The 23020-nt window shown below is 40.8% G+C and overlaps 1 protein-coding gene across 1 annotated transcript in view; it reads left to right on the forward strand.

The window, feature by feature from the left end:
- COL25A1 (collagen type XXV alpha 1 chain) overlaps positions 1-23020 on the forward strand; it is a 405886-nt gene that overhangs the window by 141876 nt on the left and 240990 nt on the right. Inside the window, exons 7-9 of the mRNA XM_033960097.1 lie at positions 8996-9142; positions 13256-13282; positions 13447-13473. Of these exons, the coding sequence (XP_033815988.1) occupies positions 8996-9142; positions 13256-13282; positions 13447-13473 (201 nt within the window). The remainder of the gene's footprint in view (positions 1-8995; positions 9143-13255; positions 13283-13446; positions 13474-23020) is intronic.

Here is a 23020-nt window from a genome sequence, read left to right on the forward strand (position 1 = left end):
GTTGATGTACCATGAAATACTCTTCACGTTGTCTCCTATGAGTTCAGCCTGTTATTGCACACTGACGTCTGGTAATGGTATGAACAAAAGACAGAAGTCTGCTTTTATTCAAAACTACAAGGAGCAGAAACGCAGCTGACTTTAACCTAGAGAACACTAAGGACTCCTTTTCCGAAGGTGCGCTAGCATTTTTAGCGCATGCACCGTATTAGCGCGCGCTAGCCGAAAAACTACCGCCTGCTCAAGAGAAGGCGGTAGCGGCTAGCGCACGCTATTCCGCGTGTTAAGGCCCTAATGCGCCTTCGTAAAAGGAGCCCTAAATATAACTGCTCAGTTTGTGTCTGTGTGAAGGAACAGAAGTGACTGAAAACTCCCCCACATAAATGATTAACCTGCCTTTGTTCTAAATTATCAGGTGCCATAAATACCTTTTCTTTTGGCTTCAGTATGCCTTGTTAGGAATTATATTATGTTGTACTTAATTATGAATTCATGGGACCTTGCTTTTTACCAAATGGTATGAACTATACAATACTTCTGCACAGAATTCCACGTTCTAGTAAAAATATTGCTCTTATAGCATTTGAACAGTGACATTTCTGGATAGAAGTTTGGAGGAGGGGTGGTGCAGGAGGAAAATCAGGTATGCATTCCTGCAGAAGTGCTGTCTCCCATTTGTCCCAAATTGCTTTGCTCCTTTTTTTGTCCTTCACAGCAACTTTTTGCTTTAGCTTTCTTCTTCACACTTTTCTCTTTCTTTGACAGTCCTATTTCCCCTTTGTTTTCTCCAGCCCCTTCCCCTCCTTGTTAGAGAGTTGCGCTGGGACGGAAATCCCACCCGTCCCCACCCGTCCCTGTCAAAATCCCACCCGTCCCCACCTGTCCCCATGAGGAATCCCTCTGTCCCCACAAAGAATCCTTCCGTCCCTGCTGTCCCCGCAAGGAATCCCCTCCATCCCCGCCTGTTCCCGTGGGAGTCCCGTCGACCTGGGGGATCCCTTTGGGATTCTTGCGATCCCCGTTCCCGTGCAGACCTAAACTCCTTGCTTCTTTCTTCTCAGCCTCTTTCCAGCCTCTGCCCCCTTTGTTCTCTCTATCTCTACCTACCGTATGTATACTCAAATATAAACTGATATAATCTTTTCCCTCCAAAAAGGAGGAAAAAAGGTTGACTTGAATATAAACTGAGATTAGAAATTTGGGTTTGTTAGTGTCATAAGTAATCTGTAATTTCAAATAAATGTCTTTAAGTGCATTCCAATAGGTATTTATACCCAGCTTTAAATCTTATCTTCAGAGCCTCAGCACCACCACTCCACCCCTCAATAAACCTTTTTTTTTTTAATTTCTTTATTGATTTTCAAACCTTCAGCAGTGCAATACAACAAATGCAATGTATAATGATACAATAAAAGCACATTCAACTTTCACATGTTCATAATCAACCATTTTCCCCCACCCAATAATCTATATATATAAAATCGGAGGTATGCATGTGTGTATGTATGTGTGTGTGTGTGTGTGTGTATGTGCCGCGATCATGCAAAAACGGCTTGACCGATTTTAACGAAACTTGGTATGCAGATCCCTCACTACCTGGGGTGATATGTTCTGGGGGTCTTGCGGCCCACCTGCACACGTGGGCGGAGTTACAAACAGAAAATCAGATTTCACCCATTCATGTCAATGGAAAAAAATGTAAAAAGCTGCCATTCTCACAGTAATTCAAAAACAGCTTGACCGATTTGAACGAAACTTGGTATGCAGATCCCTCACTACCTGGGGTTATATGTTCTGGGGGTCTCGCAGCCCACCTGCACACGTGGGCGGAGCAACAAACAGAAAATCATATTTCACCCATTCATGTCAATGGAAAAAATGTAAACAGCTGCCATTCTCACCGTAATTCAAAAACGGCTTGACCGATTTGAACGAAACTTGGTATGCAGATCCCTCACTACCTGGGGTGATATGTTCTGGGGGTCTTGCGGCCCGCCTGCACATGTGGGCGGAGCTACAAACATAAAATCAGATTACACCCATTCATGTCAATGGAAAAAATGTAAAAAGCTGCCATTCTCACAGTAATTCAAAAACGGCTTGACCGATTTGAACGAAACTTGGTATGCAGATCCCTCACTACCTGGGGTTATATGTTCTGGGGGTCTCGCGGCCCACCTGCACACGTGGGCGGAGCAACAAACAGAAAATCATATTTCACCCATTCATGTCAATGGAAAAAATGTAAACAGCTGCCATTCTCACCGTAATTCAAAAACGGCTTGACCGATTTGAACGAAACTTGGTATGCAGATCCCTCACTACCTGGGGTGATATGTTCTGGGGGTCTCGCGGCCCACAACTCTATGTTGCTTGCTCAAGGGTGGGTTCACCCAAGAATTTATATGTTCTTGCTCCTGGAGGTGAAACTAAAAATGTTGTTTATAATCACGTTTTGCGTTAGTTGTATTGTATTCATTTTGTCAAATATTTCACATTATAATTTGAATATTGCACTTTTTATAAAGCTGTAAAAAAATAATTTCATTCACCACTATAAAGTATCTTTATTTGAATCCATTTACAGTGTTATTGCTATAATTAAATACCCGTGCAACGCCGGGGCATCAGCTAGTTATTCAATAAAACACAAAAACATATATTATCATAAAAAACTTACCCTTTTCTAAATAATGATATCTTCCCACCCCAAGTGTGAATATTCAAAAATCAATTTATGACATAAATAACCCCCTCACAACCTTCCCTGGATATGTACCACAATAAACAAAAACTGACTCATAGTCAACACTCATTTATTATTAATTATAATGAGGTAACATAAAATGCCAATGGGCCTCATATCAATTTATATATATTACCATGCTCCAAATTCTCAGCATTTATTCCTTCAAGTCTATAACTAGAGCAGTGGTCTCAAACTCAAACCCTTAGTGGGGCCACATTTTGTACTTGTAGGTACTTGGAGGGCCGCAGAAAAAATAGTTAATGTCTTATTAAAGAAATGACAACTTTGCATGAGGTAAAACTCTTTATAGTTTATAAATCTTTCCTTTAACAGTTAAAGGAAAGATTTATAAATTATAAAGAGTTTTACCATATGCAAAATTGTCATTAGCTATTTTGTCTGCTGCCCTCACATTTAAAGTTTAATATTTTTCCTTTCTCAAAACTGACACATTTCAATCACTATATTGAAAATAAAATCATTTTCCTTACCTTTGTTGGCTGGTGACTTTATTTTTCTTTATTTTAACTATGTTTCCAGGGCCTTCTTGTCCTTTGACTGTTTTTCTCTCCGTCTTCACTTTCTGCCTTGCATCCATCTTTGGCATTAACTTAATATTAAATTTTTCAGTTTTCTTTTCAAAATCTACGTTTCCATGTCTTACCTTCCTTTCTATCTCTCTCTTCTTCCATCCCTATTTCCATGGTCTGACATCTCTTTCTTTCTTTCTCTCCCTCCCTCCTTCCTTCCTTTCCCCTGGTCTGGCATCTGTCTCCTTCCCTCCCCCAACTTTTTATTTCTTTCACCCTGCCCCCTTCTTTCTTTCTCTCTTTCTCCATGCCCCCTTTCTTTCTATATGTCTATCTTTCTCTCTCTCTCTGTGCCCCCTTTCTTTCTTTTTTTATTTCTCCATGCACGCCCTTTCTTTCTGTCTTTCTCTCTCCATGCCCCTTTCTGTCTGTGTCCCATCTCCCTTCTTTCTTTCTGTCTCTTTGTACCCCCTTTCTTTCTTTATTTTTCCTTGCCCTCCCCCTAGCCACCACCATTGGGGAACAGGCCACCACTGCCACAATCCGGGAACAGGCCAGCGCCGAGGTCTTAGCTCTCCCTGCTTATCTTCCCCAGCGCGGGGCCGACCAATTCTCACCACCTGACGTCAATTCTAACGTCGGAGAGGAATTGGCTGGCCTGGAACTTCCTCCCCGACGTTAGAATTGACATTGGGTGGCGAGAATTGGTTGGCTCCGACCTGGGGAAGATAAGTAGGGAGAGCTAAGACCTCGGCGCTGGCCTGTTCCCCAATTACGGTGGCTTGGGGGAGGGCAGTGAGACGGGAAGGGAAGCAGATTGGGGACCCCTGCTTTAAGCGAGTCGCGAACCATTTGCCGACATTCCCTCCAGAGAGACTTCTGCAAGTCCAATTACAGCAGTCGCGGTCTGTACGCGATTGTCCTCTCCACAATCGGAAAACTTGTGAAGTGGAGAGGACAGATCGCAGGCCGCAAAAGAGTCCCTGGGGGGGCCGCATGCAGCCCGTGGGCCGTGTGTTTGAGACCACTGAACTAGAGCAAAGACTTGCCCACCAGAACGAAAAATTTAAACGATCACAGTTCTTCCAATTTCAAGTGATCATCTGGATGGCTATCCCAGTCATTATAAGGAAAAGACAACCTTTATATTGATCCATTGGGGGCTTGAAATGTAATATTGTACCACAAATGACTGCCTCATACATTAAAGAAATTGATGATTCCAAAATGTTACTAATTCTACCCCATATTGACCTCCAAAAGCTAAGTATCAAAGGACAATAGAACAACAGATGATCCAGTGTCCCAATGTCTAAATGACAATGCCAGCATCTTTTAGATTTAGAACTATCTAACTTATGTAACCTAACAGGCTCAATAAACTTTCAATAAAAAGTCATTACATTTTTTTTTTGATATACCGCTTATAAAATGACTAAGCGGTGTATATTATTAAAAATATATAAAAAATATATATCAAGTGATGTCAGAGAAAGCGCCAAAGCCGATGCTGGCAGCAAGTTCCTTGCTGCTCATGCCGAAGTTAAAAAAAAAGTACAGGGAAGAGGTGTGGGTGCACCTGCATGGCAGGGGGAGGAGTGGAAAGGAGGGATGGAGAGGAGGAGGGAAGCCAGCACCCCAAGGAAGACCGCGCCCAGGGTGGGCTGCACCCCCCTTACTACGCCACTGGCTGGATAAAATCTGGTAGGCCGGAGGATCACAGTCCCAGGGTTCAGTCGCGCTACTTAGTCCTCACATTATTCTCTTGTCCAATGAAACAGTTAAGTCCAAGGTGCAATTTATCCAGTTCAAAGATTTTTATTGATTTTAATAAAATACAAATGTAATGCAAATATAAATGTTAACAAGGCAAGATACTGACAAGTTGTACAAAGCAAAGAATCATAAAATATTATCTATGCAATACAACAAGCTGTCCCCTGCCTATCCAAAAAGAGAGTGTCAGCATAACCTGCAGCCATAACCATATACAATATCCACAGCACAGAGGAACACCGGAGTTATTATACCCCCGTATAAATATGGATAGCAAGCCATGATATAATGCATAAGTTCTGTTGTAGATATCTATATCCTAGCACAATAACTGAATGCCATCAGTCTGTATTGCAATATGAGTTGACTCCAGATTTTGGTAAATGAGCCTCATAGACTTGTGCCTTTCCGCTATGACACTTTCATATTTTACTGTAAGGCATAACGTATTCCACCAATTAATATAATTCACCTTAGATAGGACTTTCCAACAATATAAGATATTTTTAAGGGCCAAAAATAGCAAGACATTAAGCAGCCTTGCATTATGATCAGGCAGCGTGTGCAGTAGGCCGTGATGACCCAGTATGAAAATGCGCAAACTTAAGGGTTCTTGTATACTCAAGATTGTAGAAATGGTTTCCCAGACTTTGCTCCAATGGACTGATAGGTCTGTGAACTGTCATAGATCGTATGAGTTAGTGTGCCTTCCTGTGAGTTACAAGACCAACACATGGTAGAGAGTCCATTTGAAATCTTAGCTACCTTAATTGGAGTCCAGTGTGCTCTATGCATAAGGAAGAACAGAGATTGAAGAACGCCAGCAGAGCAAGAAGATCTAAACATATTTTTCCAAACTTCTTGCCACGTCTCTTCCTCAGGCGAAAATCCCAAATCTCCATGCCAAGCGTTCATCATGATCGTTAATGAAGAAGTTGAAGACCTTCTCATAAAGTCATACCATCTGGAGGCAACTCTGTTTTTATTAGTATTGATTAATGAAATGTAAGAAAGTAGTTCTGGGATATTCTTTAATTGCCCTACATAAGGAAAAAGAGCATTCAAGCAGTGTTTCAATTGCATCCAACGATATTGCTGATGGAGCAGCAAGTTATAACAAGTTTGTAATTCCTCAAAGGACATCCATTGAGAGTTCTTTATTAAATCTTGGAGAGTCCAGATACCTCAGTTCTGCCACACTATCAGTTAATTGATCTAGCCTGAATCTTTATATGATAATTATGCCACAACAATATTCGTCGAGGTGCAATTTATAACTGAAACTTTTACTTGAACTTGATTGCAAAGTCAACATGCTTAAACTATTTACATCTGGTTATGGCATAGTCACTTCAGAAACGCTCTTCTTGCAAATTCCTTAATACCCGTGGTGGGCAACTCCTGGGTCCCACCCTCTTTCCTCAGCCTGGGACCACTGTATCTTTCTCACCAAGCTGAAACACTCCACACAGGCTCTGCAAGAAGCAGGGTCTTTTACTCACAATTTCCTTTTAGAGATGGGTCTCCACCAGTACTGGGTAGTAACTAGTTATAGTACACTTCCCCCTCCCTAGTCGTGGTTTTGGGGTTTGCAGTTTCGATTATCCACGATTTTTTTTTTTTGGGGGGGGGGGAGAAGCATAGTTTAGGACCTTCCCGCCCTCAGCATTTCACAGATTACTCCTTACCTTGTGGTCTAGCGGGCATTCGGGGCAGGAGCGATCTTCCTACACTCCTGTCCCGTGTAGATCGCCAATAGGAAATGGCTGCTGTGAACTTCCATCATAGGGAGAGATGAATGCACTATGCAGTATAAAAAGTGCATATTTGGAGCCTGTAAAGGTGCCTTCTTTTCTGTATAGAAAATGTGTCTCCAGTATATTATAAAAAGTAAATGTATCAGCCAGTATTCTTTACATTGACATATGTTATATGACTAGTGTCCTTCTGTCAATGTCTTTTCAGTCATAAGATAATGAGAAGGATTTTTTGAGACTGAAAAGACATTGACAGAAGGACACTAGTCCAGTATATTATAGGCATGAACACTTATACCGGCCATAAAACTGGTGTAAATGTTCATGCCTAGATTGTGAAAAAGATGTGGGCAAATCATAACATTTTATAATTTATGTGCAGAATAGGGTATTCCGGGAGCAATGTCTTCAAGTGCTCAGATTCACTGAAACTGGATTCCTAGTTAGCAGAATAATTACTTAAACATTTTCTGAGCTGCATCCGTCATTCCCATTGGAGATAATTGGTTTTCAGACAAAGGATCTCTTCTTCATCGTCTCGGTCTGAGACATGAACTATCAGACCTGCCAGAAAACCAATAGCATATAGATACAGATTCTGCAGGGCTAGCAACTTATATATATACAGTGGTACCTCGGTTTGCGAGTGCACCGGTTTGCGAGTGTTTTGCAAGTCGAGCAAAACATTCGCAAAATCGGCGCCTCGGAAACCGAGTGTGCCTCGATTTATGAGCGCCTCCCCGCGATCTGGCACCCTCTGCTCACGTCACATCCTCTCCCCGCCGCGATCCAGCATCCCCCAGGCATCCACCCACCCCCCCGATCACATATCTTACCCCCATTTGGCACCGGCACCAACGCACAGGACATGCCGGTGCCCGAAGATCTGCCTCCTTCGCACTGGGCCTTGAGCATCTGCGCATGCTCAAGGCCTTCGGGTAGGTGGGTGGATGCATGGGGGACGCCGGATCGCAGCATGGAGGGGGTGTGATGTGAGCGGGGGAGGGGGGGTCACTGGATTGCGGGGGGGTCACTGGATCACAGGGGGGCGAAACGAGCGGGGGGATGGCGGATCACGTGGGGGAGCCTTCATGAGCTCCCCCCGAGCAATGCCGGTTCTTGGGGGGGGAGCAGCGCCGCTGGCCTCGGAGGGGGGGGGGAAACGTATCAAAGCGAGTTTCCATTATTTCCTATGGGGAAACTTGCTTTGATATACGAGTATTTTGGTTTACGAGCATGCTTCTGGAACGAATTATGCTCGTAAACCAAGATACCATTGTACAGCTTCATTAATTATGAAATTTGAAGAGCTACAGGGACTGTATTCTCTTATTCCATCCAGAGTTTAAACAAAGAAACAGAGAAAAATGAATGCAGATAAAGGTCATATGGCCTACTCAGACTGCCCATCCATACCATCTACTATCTATTCTTTTCCCTTAGAGATTCTAGGTACATGTAACAAGCTTTCTTGAATTGAGATACACTTTCATCTCCACCACCTCCACCAGGACGCCATTCCATGAATTCACCATCCTTTCTGTGAAGAAGTATTTCTTCAGCTTAATGCTGAGTCTGTCCTCTTTCACCTTCAACTTATGCCCCCTCATTCTACAGCTTCCTTTCAACTGAGAGTGGTTTGCTTCCTGTGCATTTATGCAACGGAAGTATTTAAATGTTTCTATCATATCTCCCCTCTCCTACCTTTCTTCCAAAGTATATACATGTTGAGATCTTTACTTCAGTTCCCATACATTTTATGATGAAAACCACTGAAGTCATCAGTCACCCTCGTGACCACCTGTGGCCTGAATAAGGTCTTTATTCACGTCTTAAACTACCAAGTTCTGATTTTATTGAACATAGGCTACTGAGCTAGATATTATCTAAAAAAAAAAAAAAAAGCCTACATTAACTTTCAGTTTCTAGCTAATGAAGTCATATATAGATGGAAGAGGTGAAAGGGCTGATTCCTGAGGCAATCCACATCTCTGGTTTGACCCCAAACAGTTTGTCTTCCCAATACACACATTGTTTCCTTCCAAAAAGAAAGGAAGTAAACTATTGCAAAATCATTCTCCAGGTCAGTGAGTTCAAACTATAAACCTTAACTAGTATATTCTTCTTATGAAGCTTAGAAAGGATTGGAAATGCTTTAAACAATTTTTTTTTATCTTCTTCAGCTTCTAAAAATCACTTCTCAAATGACTGCTGAAACTTTTGAATGTGGCTGGCATACTGCCAACTATTTATCTTGTATTGCTGAAATATTTTCTGAAAATACAGAAAGTGACAAGTGTTATCTAAAAGCTGTGAATGAAATAATGTTGGTTTGATTTGGAAGGCCGCCACATTGCCAGGAAGTTCTGATCTGAGATGGCTTTTGCCTGCAATTCCATATTTAGGTTATTTAAATGAGCAGAAATGTCATTTTCAAAGGCGAATCACATATCCATTTTGCATCTTCAAAATGATTTGCTGTTAAATTTCCTTTCTTTTCTCATTTAAAAAATGTTTTTTTAATCTCTTTGAATAATATGAAATGTAGTAGTACCTTTCCTCTGCTCAGACAACAAACTTGAAGGTAGTAGATAATTAGGAGCATAATCAAAAAACTAACACATCAAAAAAAAAAAAAAAAATGCCTAAGTCGGCACTTGGATGTCATAATTGTCCAAGTGCTTATAATCAAAACGTTTTCCTTGATGTCTAGAGTAACATTTCTCTCATTGTGTGTCCAAAGTTCTAGAGGGCATGTTGGGAGGTGTGCTATAGGCATGTTTTGGGTGGGCTTAACTTGGACAACTTGCGGCAATAATTGAACCTTTTCCAAGATGGATGGAATTTAGATGTTTGGAGCTAGACCTGTTTTAGAAGTGTCTAAGTACCAAAAAGGTACCCAAACTGACCAGATGACCACTGGATACATTCAGGTATGACCCCCCAACACACACACACTCCCTCACTGCTCATTAACTCCCTCCCAACCCTCAACAATCTGAATGAAAGAGTACAAACAGCAGCATTTGGTTTGGGAATGCCTAGTAGAGCATCGACAGGTGTCTTAAGTAACCTGGTGGATGGGCTAGTGAGCCATAGAGAGGAGGACTCAGGCCCATAAGGCACAACATTTGTGATGTTAATTATGAGCCTTTCAAAACCTTACTATATACTGTAATATAGGTGCCACCTGCAGCTATAAGGGCCATTGGGGTGGTAGACAGGTGGGTATACAGTGCAAGGCCTCCAGACTGGACCGCCACATGCACTTAAACGGAGTATGTGATTAATCGGAGTACCACTTTTTAGTCAAATCACAGTATGCCATAGTCAAATGCAATAAAACTTTTATTCAGCAAAAAAACACACGTAAAACAATTCTACATGGTTGAGTTTTAGAATCAGCACTGTTCCATCTAATGCAATACACTGTAAACCTTTTTTTAAACCAAGATTCTACTGAAATAATCAGTCATTGTTTTCTGCATGCAGATTGCAGGATTCAGGCTGTATATCTGACTATTGATGCTGTAAAACTGGACATAGTCCTGACATAAATTTATCTCCAGATAACAACGCAGCGTGTGCAGGGACTTCAGCACGTCTCAGAAAGAAACAATCTCTGCAGGTGTTTTATTAGTTGTGACGACCACAGCAGTATCCCCGTCATCATCAGACTCTTGGTTGTCTGCAATGTCCTTTATGAATGTACAGATATCAGAATTAGTGTTATCAGATGATGTGGGCATATCGTTGTCAACGGCGACATACAGCTCAAACTCTTGTGGCGAGAGTCCAACTGGGAGTTCAATGGATGAAGTGTCAGCTTCGGTTGTCTCATCAGATGTATGAATGAAGCTCGCCCGTCGATAGCAATTTGAAATCGTTGATGATGAGACTCAACTCCATGCCTCCCGTACCATGTGAAGAGATTCGAGCACCATCATTTTTCTCACAAACTCAGCAGCTTGGGGGCTGGATTCCGTGCTTTCATCAATCACTGCCATCACAAATCTTAGGACGAGCGACCTGTAATGACATTTGAAGTTGGTGATTATCCCCTGGTCCATCAGTTGGATCAAAGAGGTCATGTTTGGTGGCAGAAACACAAGTTTGATGTTGGTTAGTCTATGTCATTGCTGTGTGCTGCACAGTTATCACATAGTATTACAATGTGTCTCCTATGCCTTCTCATCAGATTGTCAAGCTTCTGCAACCATTCAATCCACAGTGTCGCTGTCATCCGTGCGTTTTTGTTGCTTTCATATTCAACAGGCAGGCGTTTAATATTTTGAAGAACCGAGGATTTCGATTCTTCCCAATCACCAGTGGCTCGAGCTTTTCGCTACCGTCCATAAGGCAACTGAGCAGCAATGTCAATCGTTCCTTTGGCACCTTGAAGCCAACGGTTTTGCTGCAATTGAAAGCCAATGTTCCATCAGGGATGGCACTCCAGTACAGGCCCGTCTCATTGGCAATGAAAACGTTGCATGGTTCATATCCACCAATGACTGATGCAACACTTCCATGACCCATCTTTCTGCACCAAACTCATCAGCGTCTTGTTTTTTGCCATGTTGCTTCTTAAATTTTATGTCATTACGAACTTTCCACCTCTCTAGCTATCCGTTTGTTGCTGTGAAGTCTTCTATGCCCAGTTCTTCGGATAGCTGTGCTGCTTTCTCAATCAGAAGAGGCCCACTGATTGGCAGTTGACGACTTCTAGCTTTAGCAAACCATCGCAGCAATACCTGTTCAACGTCTCCAGCCTTCCCAATTCTTTTCCGTTTCCTGGTAGAATTGATATTGTTTTGCCAGTCTTTCAATATGGCTTGCTTTTTTTCGTGAATCTGAGAAATCTGGCTAGGATGAATGCTGTAATGTTTTGCAATAGAGACCTTACTCTCCCGTTGGTCAAGTCTCTTTAAGATATCGACACGTTCAGCCAAAGACAATGATTTTGTCCAGCGTGGTGGACACGTTCAGCAAGAGACAATGACTTTTGACCAGCCAAAGACAAAGGTGTTTCTCCACGAGACGCCATGGTGCAGTTTCAAAAGTTCAAACACCTGGCCAGGCCTAGACTGCTGATCCGAAACACTTGGCTTATCAATGTGAGAACGTGATTGCTTTTAACCGGAGTGAACGTAACGTGAACGCAAAGAGGTGGGACCTATAACATCAATGCGCATAAGCAGATTGTGGGCTTATCATAATTGCAATTATCCAGAGTTTATGTCCATTTACCTTAATGTAAAAAAAACGGGCCCATGGTAGTAGGCTGCGAATAACTGAAGCATGCGCTTAACCGACGTGCATTTAGGTGGAGTTGACTGTAGCATAAATTATAAGGGGTATATGGTGAAAGTATATCTGGTACTCTTTATGTGAAGTTAGCAGCAGTGCCCTGTAAGGTGTCCCACTGCTCTGTTAGCATGTCTACGTGACCAGTCCATTAGAATTCTAGCCCCTCCCATATCTATATGGTGCTGATGTGGATGTTTTTAACTTGGACATTTCTATTGGCGAAAATGGTGAATAAAGGTAGACATCCTGGCGGTCTGGATGTTTTGGCGGCCAAGATGTCCTAGTAAACAATAATAAAAAAAAAAATATAGAGAACACATGGTGCGGGGGGGGAGGGGTATGTGTATAAAAGATTATTTTGAAAGACAAGAGGGAAAATCTAAATAATAAGCCTAATAAGTAAGCATTAATACATTAATAAGCATTTAAAAAAATACAGTAATGTATGGGAAGCCAATGTAACTAAATAAGAAGAGGCAAGACATGATCAAATCATTTTGCTTTACAGAAAAACCTTGCTGCTTAATTTTGAAGGGCCTATGTTGGTGCAATTCACAACAAAGAAAGGCGCCAGAAATGAAAACCCTGGCCCTACATTTCCAGTATTTATCTTTGCTAGAGGAGCGATTGGCACATGATCGGCAGCTGCGTTTTTTTTAGGTGGCCGCCGATATTGGTGCCTTATAGAGAATCTGGACCTTAGGGCTCCTTTTACTAAGGTGCACTAGCGGTTTTAATGCGCATTTAGCGTGCACTACATGCTAATGCCTCCAGAGAGCTTGAGTTAGTATTTTCCTTGTAGTGCGGGGCTAGCGCGCGCGGCATTATAGCGTGCGCTAAAAAGGCTAGCGCACCTTAGTAAAAAGAGCCCTTAGTGCTGAATATTGGCTGAACTGCTTAAATTGCCAGGATCAAAAATGAAACCAGATATTCAAAGCAGGTTGCCAGATACAACCCATTATTGAATATCCGGTCTGACTGCTGGTGTTAGGCAGTTACCGTGCAGCCAAACACCAGCTAAATGTTTCTTTTTTTTGGGGGGGGGGAAAATAGGCATTATACAGTCAGATGTTAATGTTTCCTTCTCCTTGTTTCAATGAATAAAATCCCACTCTTTCCCTTTTTATCTCTTTCAGGGCTCAGCTGGTCCAAAAGGCGAGAAGGTCAGTTAATTTTCACGTGTTCTCTGTAAGAAAATGAGAGGCGATCCAAGCAGCATTTAATTGCACTCAAGGTTATCCTAATGTAGTGTGATGTGAGATTACAGTATGTGAAAATCAGTGGAAGCGTACAGCTTCTGTGCTAAGACTATCTTTCCCTTTTGCAGGGAGATCAAGGTGATCAGGGCCCTCGGGTAAGCATTAAAATAAAAAAAAGTTAATGCTCCTGCTAAGCTGTATCAGGAATGGTACATGAGTGCAAAAGTCGTTCAAGAGCTAAACTCTTAAGTTGTGTTTTATGTTTGTTAGCACCATTAACCCTGCATGTTTTTTGTTTCTGTATGTGAATATTTTATAGAAGCATGACAAACCTATCTCCTCATCCCTTCTTCCAAAAATCTCTGAAAGCTATTGCTAAATATTAAAGAAAAGGGAGAAGCCCTCATCGTATGCAATAACATATCAAAGAGCACAAGGCACTCAAGAAAATGCTGGGTTCCAAAGTTGGTATTGGATTAGGGTTGCCATTTACGACTGTAAAATACAGATACCCTAGACCCGCCCCCAGTCCTGCCCTAGCTTCGCCCCCCTCCCCCCCCAATGCCTGCTTTGGGCGGGCAGCGGATTGCCTTCTGCCCAATGTGAGTGAGAAGAGGCTTTTCAAAACCCGGACAAAGTGCCGGGGTTTTGAAAAGTTGCCAAGTTTATTATTTCTTTGATATACCATCCATCAAAATTTATCTAGACGGTTTATAGTCAATAAAAAGATTTAAAAGCAAAAGTAAAAAAAAATAAAAATTCCACCACATGATAATTAAATGTGGAGGAGAGGGAGAGACTACTTATATTACTTGAGACTGACATGACAGGGGAGGAAGGTAAAAAGAAGGACACATCCGGGGAAATCCAGTAACCCTATGTTGGATGGAGGGACTCAGTATTTAGAAATAGTAAATATGACCCTCGGAGTAAAGCTAAGGAGGATTGTATGTTCTCTGCTTATGGTAAAATTCTTATGAGCTGAGAAGCTTATTGTTGTGCAGTTGAGGAATGTACTGGACTCACATGATCAAAAAAGTAGTACTGCTCATTAGATAAGGGACTGATCTTCATACAGCACCCTGAGGGTCTACAGCAGGGATCTCAAAGTCCCTCCTTGAGGGCCGCAATCCAGTCGGGTTTTCAGGATTTCCCCAATGAATATTGAAAGCAGTGCGTGCACATAGATCTCATGCATATTCATTGGGGAAAATCCTGAAAACCTGACTGGATTGCGGCCCTCAAGAGAGACTTTGAGACCCCTGGTCTACAGTATCCAGTGATCTTGGGTACATTTTTACTCAAAAAAAAATGACTGTAGCTTCTTTGAATTATAGCATGACAATAATAGGGATTCACTTGGATTCTCGTTGGTTGATATTCAAAACAATTTAACCATCCAGAAATGGCCACTGACTGCTTGCTTGGGGCTATCCACTAATTTGTAGTGGAACTTAAAGGATACCGGGAATGGGACTTGATATACTGCTTTCTCTGTGCGGTTACACAATCAAAAGTGGTTTACATATTTTAGACAGGTACTTATTTTGTACCTGGAGCAATAAAGGGTTAAGTGACTTGCTCAGAGTCATAGGGAATGGCAGTGGGAATTGAACTCACAACCTCACGGTGCTGAGGCAGCTGCTCTAACCACTATGCCACTCCTCCACTCTGCTTCACTTAGTTATCGCCACTGAGAATGAGCAGTTATGACCTAATGGTGCACGTAAATTTTAGAGCATGCCCAATTTCTGCATGCAATTGAAATGAATAATGAACCAATTAGCACCAATCATTAGGCACTGTTAATCAACTATTGATGCTAATTGGCATTAATTGAAATTTTGGTGCCGGACTAAAGAAATGATGACTAAAATAAGTCCCACGCTGAACTAAAAATGACGCTGCACAGACAAATTGTCATAAGGTACAGCGGTCTCTGCGTACGCTTAGAATGAAGGGGCAAAGCGTACCGATGATGTCTAATATAGACGATATTCCGACAAGGCACAGAAATGTGCATGCTTGAATTACCATAAAAACGCGCATGCTCAATATACTCTTTAAAAAACAATCTCTATTTAGTGCCAAAAGAATCATGCATTCTGATACCACCTAGTGATGGTCACAAAAACAAAACAATTCATCTGTGTCTAAAAAAAGTGGTAAAATCAACTACCCATAAAATAGTATGATGCTCATTAGGAGGAAATGCACATAACTGCTACTTGCTTCATATAGTAAAATAGATAAACTAGCAGATTTTTTTAATTTTTTTTACAACAGCCAAATACTCATTATGACAATAAGGAAAGCAAATCTTACATTGTCTATAGTGTGACTGGTCAACAGATTTATGCCAATCATTAATCATATTAAATTATATTAAATGAGCAGTTTAATCTTATATACTTCATCAAAAAATTGAAAAATTAAAATATATCTTCCTGCTGAAGGGAGGCACGTACTTGGGACACAGAATGGAGGGAGGGAGAGAGAGTGGCACATTGGGACACCGACAGTAGAACAGGACCCCCGTTCATAAGTCAGATGTTCATAAAACGGAGACTGCCTGTATAAGCCTCTTCCTAGAGGCATGATCCTGGCAGCGTGGGAGTCTATTATGTGAGAATATATACATGCTTGTCCCCGTAGAAAGCAAAGTTACTTACCTGTAGCAAGTGTGCTCCGAGGACAGCAGGTATATATTTTCATAACCTACCTACCTCCCCTAGTTGGCTTCTTAGCTTTGTTACTGACCTGCAGATCCTGAGAGACGAAGCCAGGTGGGAAAGCATCACCATGTGCACAATACGGACGGTCTTTAAAATTTAAAGTGACAGTACAGTTATATTTTTTGAGTGTCTATGCCGGGTGATGTGGATGATGCCACTCATATGTGAGAAAGTATACCTACTGTCCTCAGAGAACACCTGCTACAGGTAACTTACTTTGCTTTTTAAGGGAATGTGACAGGGCTGGAGAGTGGGCTGGACCTGTTTTAGAAGTGTCTAAGTACCAAAAAGGTACCCGAATTTACCAGATGACCACTGGGAAGATTAAGTAATAACCCCCACCCCACCCCCACACACGCACACCCTCCCATCCCATAAAGATCTAAATGAAACAGTATATACCTGTCTCTAGAATAGCAGCACTTGGTATGGGAAAGCCTATTAGAGCATCTTACAGGTGTTTTAAATAACCTGATGAGTAGGCTAGTGAACCACAGAGAGGAGGAGCCAGACCCATAAGCCACTCTAGCCACTATATTTATGATGGAAAATGTGAGCCTGCCAAAACCCTACTCTACTGCTATATCAGTGCAACATGTAGTCATAAGGGCTATTGAGGTGGTAGTCAGGTGGGTATAGTAGATTTGGGGAAGCTCACCATACATTATAAGGAGGTTATGATGAGATGTACAGTATATCTGGTTCATTCGAATGCTAGCCCCTACCACATCTAGACCATGTAGATGTGGGAGGGACAAGCATTCGAATGGACTGGTCACATAGACATGCTAACAGAGCAGTTGACACATAAAGGGAACCAGATATACATCTCACCATAACCTCCTTATAATGTATGATGAGCCCCCCCCTCCGCCCCAAACCTACTATACCCACCTGTAATGGACTGTCCAGATAGACATGCCAACAGATCAGTGGGACACCTTAGAGGTGAACTTCACATAAAATGAACCAGTACAATGATGGCCACTCTCACATCCAAATGGTCTGGATTTGGATATTTTCAACTTAGACATTTTTGTGGTCGAAAATGAGGTATAAAGTTAGGAGTCCTAAGGGGTGGACGTCCTGTCAACCAAAACATCCAACTAGTCAATTTAAAAATATATATATATTTGGACATCTAGTGGTACAGCTTTCAAAAATGGATGTTTCTGTGCTTCTGACTTTGGACGCCTTGTGGAACATGTCCAATTGGACTTAGACGTCCTTTTCAAAAATGATCCTCTATGTTACTATGTTTGAGCCAATTTGAAGTTAAGTGGAATATGGAATATAAATGTTCTGTATCTCCACTGCAGTAGAAGGAATTACTTTAAGACCTCTTGCTCTGCTAATTGCCCTTAACTATTATCATATTGTGCTGGGAAACACTGTCCTTGTTTTCCTTGTTTTTCTCATTTATTTCCAGACTGGTTTTAATTGTAGTTAAAGAGCTTATGGTCAGGTTAAAAGTTGTGGGCTGAATATTCAGTTGCACTTATCTGGGCAGGCGGGGCTCCAGTCCAAATAATACCACTAATATCTTCACTGACTACCCCAGTACTGTCTGAACAGTGCTGACTGATCTGGGAATGAAGTTGATAGAGAAGGAATATATCCAGTTAGCACTTGTACCCGGAAGACTATTCGAACAAGTTCTGACAGCTGTATATCAGCTCTGTGCCCAGTGCCAAATACCCAGATAACTTCTGCAAGGCACTGTATATCCAGTTATTCAGTATCAGTATCTGGATATGACTGCTGCTGAATATCCAGGTATAAGTTTAACCCTTTAATTGGCAGATGGTAAAATGACTGCTTTATGTAACTTGATGTTGAACAAGAGCAACAATGCCATGTAAACAGGCATTTGGAGATGCCATAAGAGCCTTAGAAGACACATGTTACATCTGAGCAACAATACCAAATAAAGGGCTACATACCACAATCGGTATTTAAAAATAGAGCTGACTGTGGAGTTTAAATATTGAGGCTATGTGATCTCCTTTAATGGTAAGGGCTTTTAAATGCCCTGGCTACATTCTAAGAAAGATGCCCTAACTCCATTCTAAGAAACAAAACATACGGTGATAATCTTACATTATTTTAAGATGCCACATATCTTAAAATAATGGAATTATGTTACCTTAAATTTGTACCAATTTATCCTCTTGTAATTAAATCTAATAATTGAAAAACATACCTTGAGTGGTTCACTTAAAAAAATGTTTGGGCTATCTTGCAAGGCTCTTAGAGGGGGATGAAGAGGGATCTCAGACAGTAACAAGTCAAACAGGAGCCATGCACAGCTATTTTCTCAGAGTTCTTTTCTCCACATAATGTATTCACCTAAATATTCTTAACAGCTGGGTCTACACATAACTGATAGCATCTCAAAATGTCTTCAGCAGCAGGGATTAAGTTCCTGAAATTGAAAGCATTCAGAAGTTAATTTTATTATCTTAACCTTGGTTGACTGAATGATTGCACCAATTTCTTTCTTTTGTTAAAACATTTAGACCTAAATTTCAGTGTTCATGTTTTGTTTTGTTTTAACTTTTGTCGATCTATCCCTGTCTTTGTTTACTTGGTTGATTGCTTGGTAGTGAATGTTTTGTCACTGAGGCAAAAGGAAATGTGGCAGAGAGGCCCTTATAGGTTATGGTATCAAGAGCCTTCATAGCCTCCTGTCTGTGATTGGTTCAATCATGGAAATGGCAGCCTTTTGACTAAGAGGTACAGTTGTGGTTCCCTCTGGAACTTGACACACATACATTCTTGATCAATCTGTTAGGTAGCCCTATTCTGTGATGCATAGGATACCTGTATCTTTACCTAGGGCCTGTGAACATTGTCTCCACAGCATTTTCAGCTCCAGCTAACCTAATGAACAGAAATCATACAATCTGTTACACTGACAATCAGTTCATTTATACATGATTAAGAACAAAATTGCTAGACATATAAATAAACTTGGTTTAATGGGGAAAATTACATAGAAACAAAGGAAAAAGACAATTTAATCATGAAATTGTAATGCATGTAATTACAGGGCTGACTGGATGGACTGTTCAGATCTTTATCCGCTAACATTTACTATATTACTATATTATAATGCCTTTGTATTGCTACCCGTTGTGACCACAGCTCGATATAGATTACCCTTACCAGATCTAAGGGCCTTTATTATATGTTCATCCTTTTTGACCTGTCTGCTGTTTTTGATACTGTTTATCACTGCTTACTCCTTGATTTGTTGTTCTCGTTTGGATTCCGTGAATCTGTCCTCTCCTGATTTGCCACCTAATTCTCCCATCGCACCTTTACTATAAGCACTGGTAGTTCCTCCTCTGCTCCTATCCCACTAGCAGTTGGCATACCCCAGGGCTCTGTTTTAGAATCACTTCTCTATCTCTACCTCTTCATTTGGTACCTTGATCTCCTCCTATGGCTTTCAATATCACTTGTATGCTGATGATTCCCAGATCTACCTTTCTACACCCACAATTTCACAAACTCCTTTTTCCTGCTAAACTCTCTGCTCCTTTCCCTCCATTCTCCATCTCTGTAAAAAATACTATCAATCCAGTCGTCTTTGACTCCAACCTCTCATTTTCTACCCACATCCAATAGACTGCTAGTTGCCTGTCACATCTGTCTCTACAACATCACCAAAATTTGCCCCTTCCTCTCTGAACATACTCTCCAAACTAGTGCTGTCCGATTCAGGAAAAAAAATATTTTGATTCGATTCAGCCTATTGAATCAATTTTTTTTTTAATTCGATTTGATTCGATTTTCCTGCACAATTGGGTGTTTTTTCCAAATATCTTGGTGAGTTTATTTTATAGCCTCTGCCCTCTCCTACTCACACTGGTGCTGTGGTGTAAAAAAAATAAACAAACAAAAAATACTTTTCCTCTCCTTGTTAAATCCTAGCTCAACTCTGGCAGGATACAATTTCCAAATCTGACACATTATAATCACAAAACAGAAAATAATAATTATTTTTTTTTAACCTTTTGTTGTCTGGACATTTTTCAAATCATGTTGGTCCCAGGCTCTGCAACAAACGTTCTTCTGATAACTTGCTTGCCAGGGTCTCTTGTCTAGACCCACCATCTCTCCTTTTCTCAACTACCCTGTCATCCAACATCTCTCCCTCCTTCCCCACCAGCTCTCCCTTTCTCTTTCTAACTACCCTCATATCCAGTATCTCTATCCTCCCACCATCTCTTGTGTCCAACTTCTCTTCCTTTCTGTTCTTTTCCTCCCTAAATCCCATTGTCCACCATTTCTCTCCCTCTCCTGTTTTTAGATTCTTATTTCTTCTATCCTTCCTCATCTCCCCTCTCCATGATCTCCCCCTCCACCATCCATATTCCCCCCTCCACCATATTCATTTCTCCCATCTATCTTATCCCCATCTCTCTTCCAGTCCACCAACTCCCATCTCCCCTCTCCCTCTATATACCTTTTTAATTTTTTTTATCCAGAGGAATCCCTTATCCTTACCAAGGTTTCTTATCTGAATTTTAGCTGTACAGAGACAAAATTATAAGCTTTTCCATCGAGGTTTAAATATTTAATTGATTATCTTCAGAAAAAAAATTCAAATCCCAATATGCAAAAGGCACCAGCCAATCTGACTTAGGATTTATCAGAGCCAGAAAGTTATATTTTACGAATTATAAAGCAGATTTTGTTTCTGGCTGTAATTGAAGTGTTTGTGATCTCCAGGGGACTTCATGATGATTGTGTGAATAATAGACAGTAGGAGTCAAGAAAATTGGCTCTGCCCTAAGTTGATGACCATGGTAAAACTTCAAACAAACAGGAAACAAACAAGCAAACAAACAGGAAAATGACAATGCCCAGAAGAGTCCCAGCTGACAGGCACTATGTCTAAAAATCTTTGATGCATCAAGGAATAGGTCATCCAGTTTTTAAAGATCCTGTAACATGTTTATGTTTATTCAGGTTTTTGATTAAACGCTTATTCGAAACTACAAAGCGTTTTACAAAATATAAAAATTAACATTTGAACAAAATTTTGACAAATAAAACATACTTTAACATGATAACAAATCTATTATTAATTAAATTAATAAAAAACTACATGACCAACAACAAATACATACTAGGTAAAAGGACCGTAAAGCCCCTGGACACAAATAAGAAAGGGGGGAGAAATACATTTGATATAGAAAATGTAAAAAACAATTAAGGTAAACACAAAAGGGAATTGGGAAATAAATGTAAGAAACAAAATTAAGTTAATTACTAAAGGACAGTTGATCAACTAAAAGCATCTTTAAAAAGAAAGCACTTTAAATTGCTTTTACATTTTTGCAAGTTTTTTTTCATTTTTAAGTGCAAAGGAAGAAAATTCCAAATCATAGGGGCTGTCACGGAAAAGATTGAAGTACAACGTGTACCAATTATTTTTAAAGATGGAACGTTAAGATTATACTGTGAAATAGATCTTAAAGCTCTAGGAGGGTCATATGGGATCAAAAATCTGTCTATAAATGCTGGTGTATTGGTTTGTAAAGTTTTAAATGTTAGAAGGGCGATTTTATAAGTTATCCTGTGTAGGACTGGCAACCAGTGGGCTTTTTGTAGCAGTGGGGTAACGTGGTCAAATTTTTTTGCACCCAAAATTATCTTAATGGCTGTATTTTGGATTAATTGCAAGCGCTTTAAGTCTTTATGATAGATCCCTTTTAGTAAAGAGTTACAATAATCCATTTTTGATATTACCAGTGCATGGATCAGTACATTCAAGGAATTAGTGTCAAGTAGAGGGGCCAGCGATCTAATCATCTTTAATTTATAAAAACAATTTTTAACCAATGCACTAATTTGTGGTCGAAAAGTTAACTTGTCTATAAGGACACCTAAGATTTTAGTAGTCATGATTGGTAAAAGTGGAGTATTTTCTATGGTGACCGGAGAGATTTAATTGTGCCCCCTCTTTTCCCGAGAAGAGTAGAGTATTAGTTTTTGAAATATTTAAAGAAAGCTTATTAATATTCAACCAGTCATGAACTTTATTCAACTTTTGATTAATGGACTGAATCTCATTTTGGCTACTGGGATCAATAGTTGAAGATCGTCAGCGTATGCGTAAGCGGTAAACCCTATTGATTGACCAAGGGTTAAAAGTGGGGCCAAGTAGATGTTAAACAGTAGAGGTGATAAGATAGACCCTTGTGGAATACCAAACCAGGCATTTCACTTATAACCATACAATTAACCTTTGCACTTCTGGAATTCACTCTCGCATTACACCCATCCAGAATGTACCGCCCAAAACAGAATACTGTATTCCAGAAATATTTCTTAAGAAGCGAAGGCAGCACAGAGAAAGCTTACGCACAATACCATGAGCAGATTCATTTCCAGTGCAGGAAATTGGTTCAAAATAACAGGCAGTCTAGACTCCATTCAGTGACCTCAAGCTAGAAGGGTTTAAGTATGCCACAGTTAGCAATGAGTGAAAAGCAGAGTCAGGCTGAGAACTACGTGAATAGTTTGCTTAGCCTACGGCTGGCTCCGATTAGCCATAATTCATTTGATTAAAATCAATACCCAAGGCTGGACCCGCTGCAGGGAAAGTCCAGAAGAAAGATGAAGCTGATTTTGCAATGTTATAGTACAATGATTTGTAAATGCACGGATCAATCATACATGGGACAGCAACACAGAAAGGAGAGAGCGTAAGTGCATGAGCGAGCAAAAGCGGAACTAGTCACTTGAAAACCTTCACCGTTCAGGGGCTGGGGGTATAGGGTTGAAAAGTCCAACCAACGTTTAAAAATGCATTCTGGGCTCTACTGTCAGGGCCCTTTCTAAGCCGCAGTGGTGCAGTAAGGAGAAGACACCCGGAGTAGTGGCAGGGTAGTGAATTGCATTCGCTACCGCCACTTTTGCCTGGCCAGGGAGGAGAAGAGAAATACTTGCG

This window comes from Geotrypetes seraphini, chromosome 1, assembly GCF_902459505.1.
Source record: "Geotrypetes seraphini chromosome 1, aGeoSer1.1, whole genome shotgun sequence".
In the NCBI taxonomy this organism is placed as follows: domain Eukaryota; kingdom Metazoa; phylum Chordata; class Amphibia; order Gymnophiona; family Dermophiidae; genus Geotrypetes; species Geotrypetes seraphini.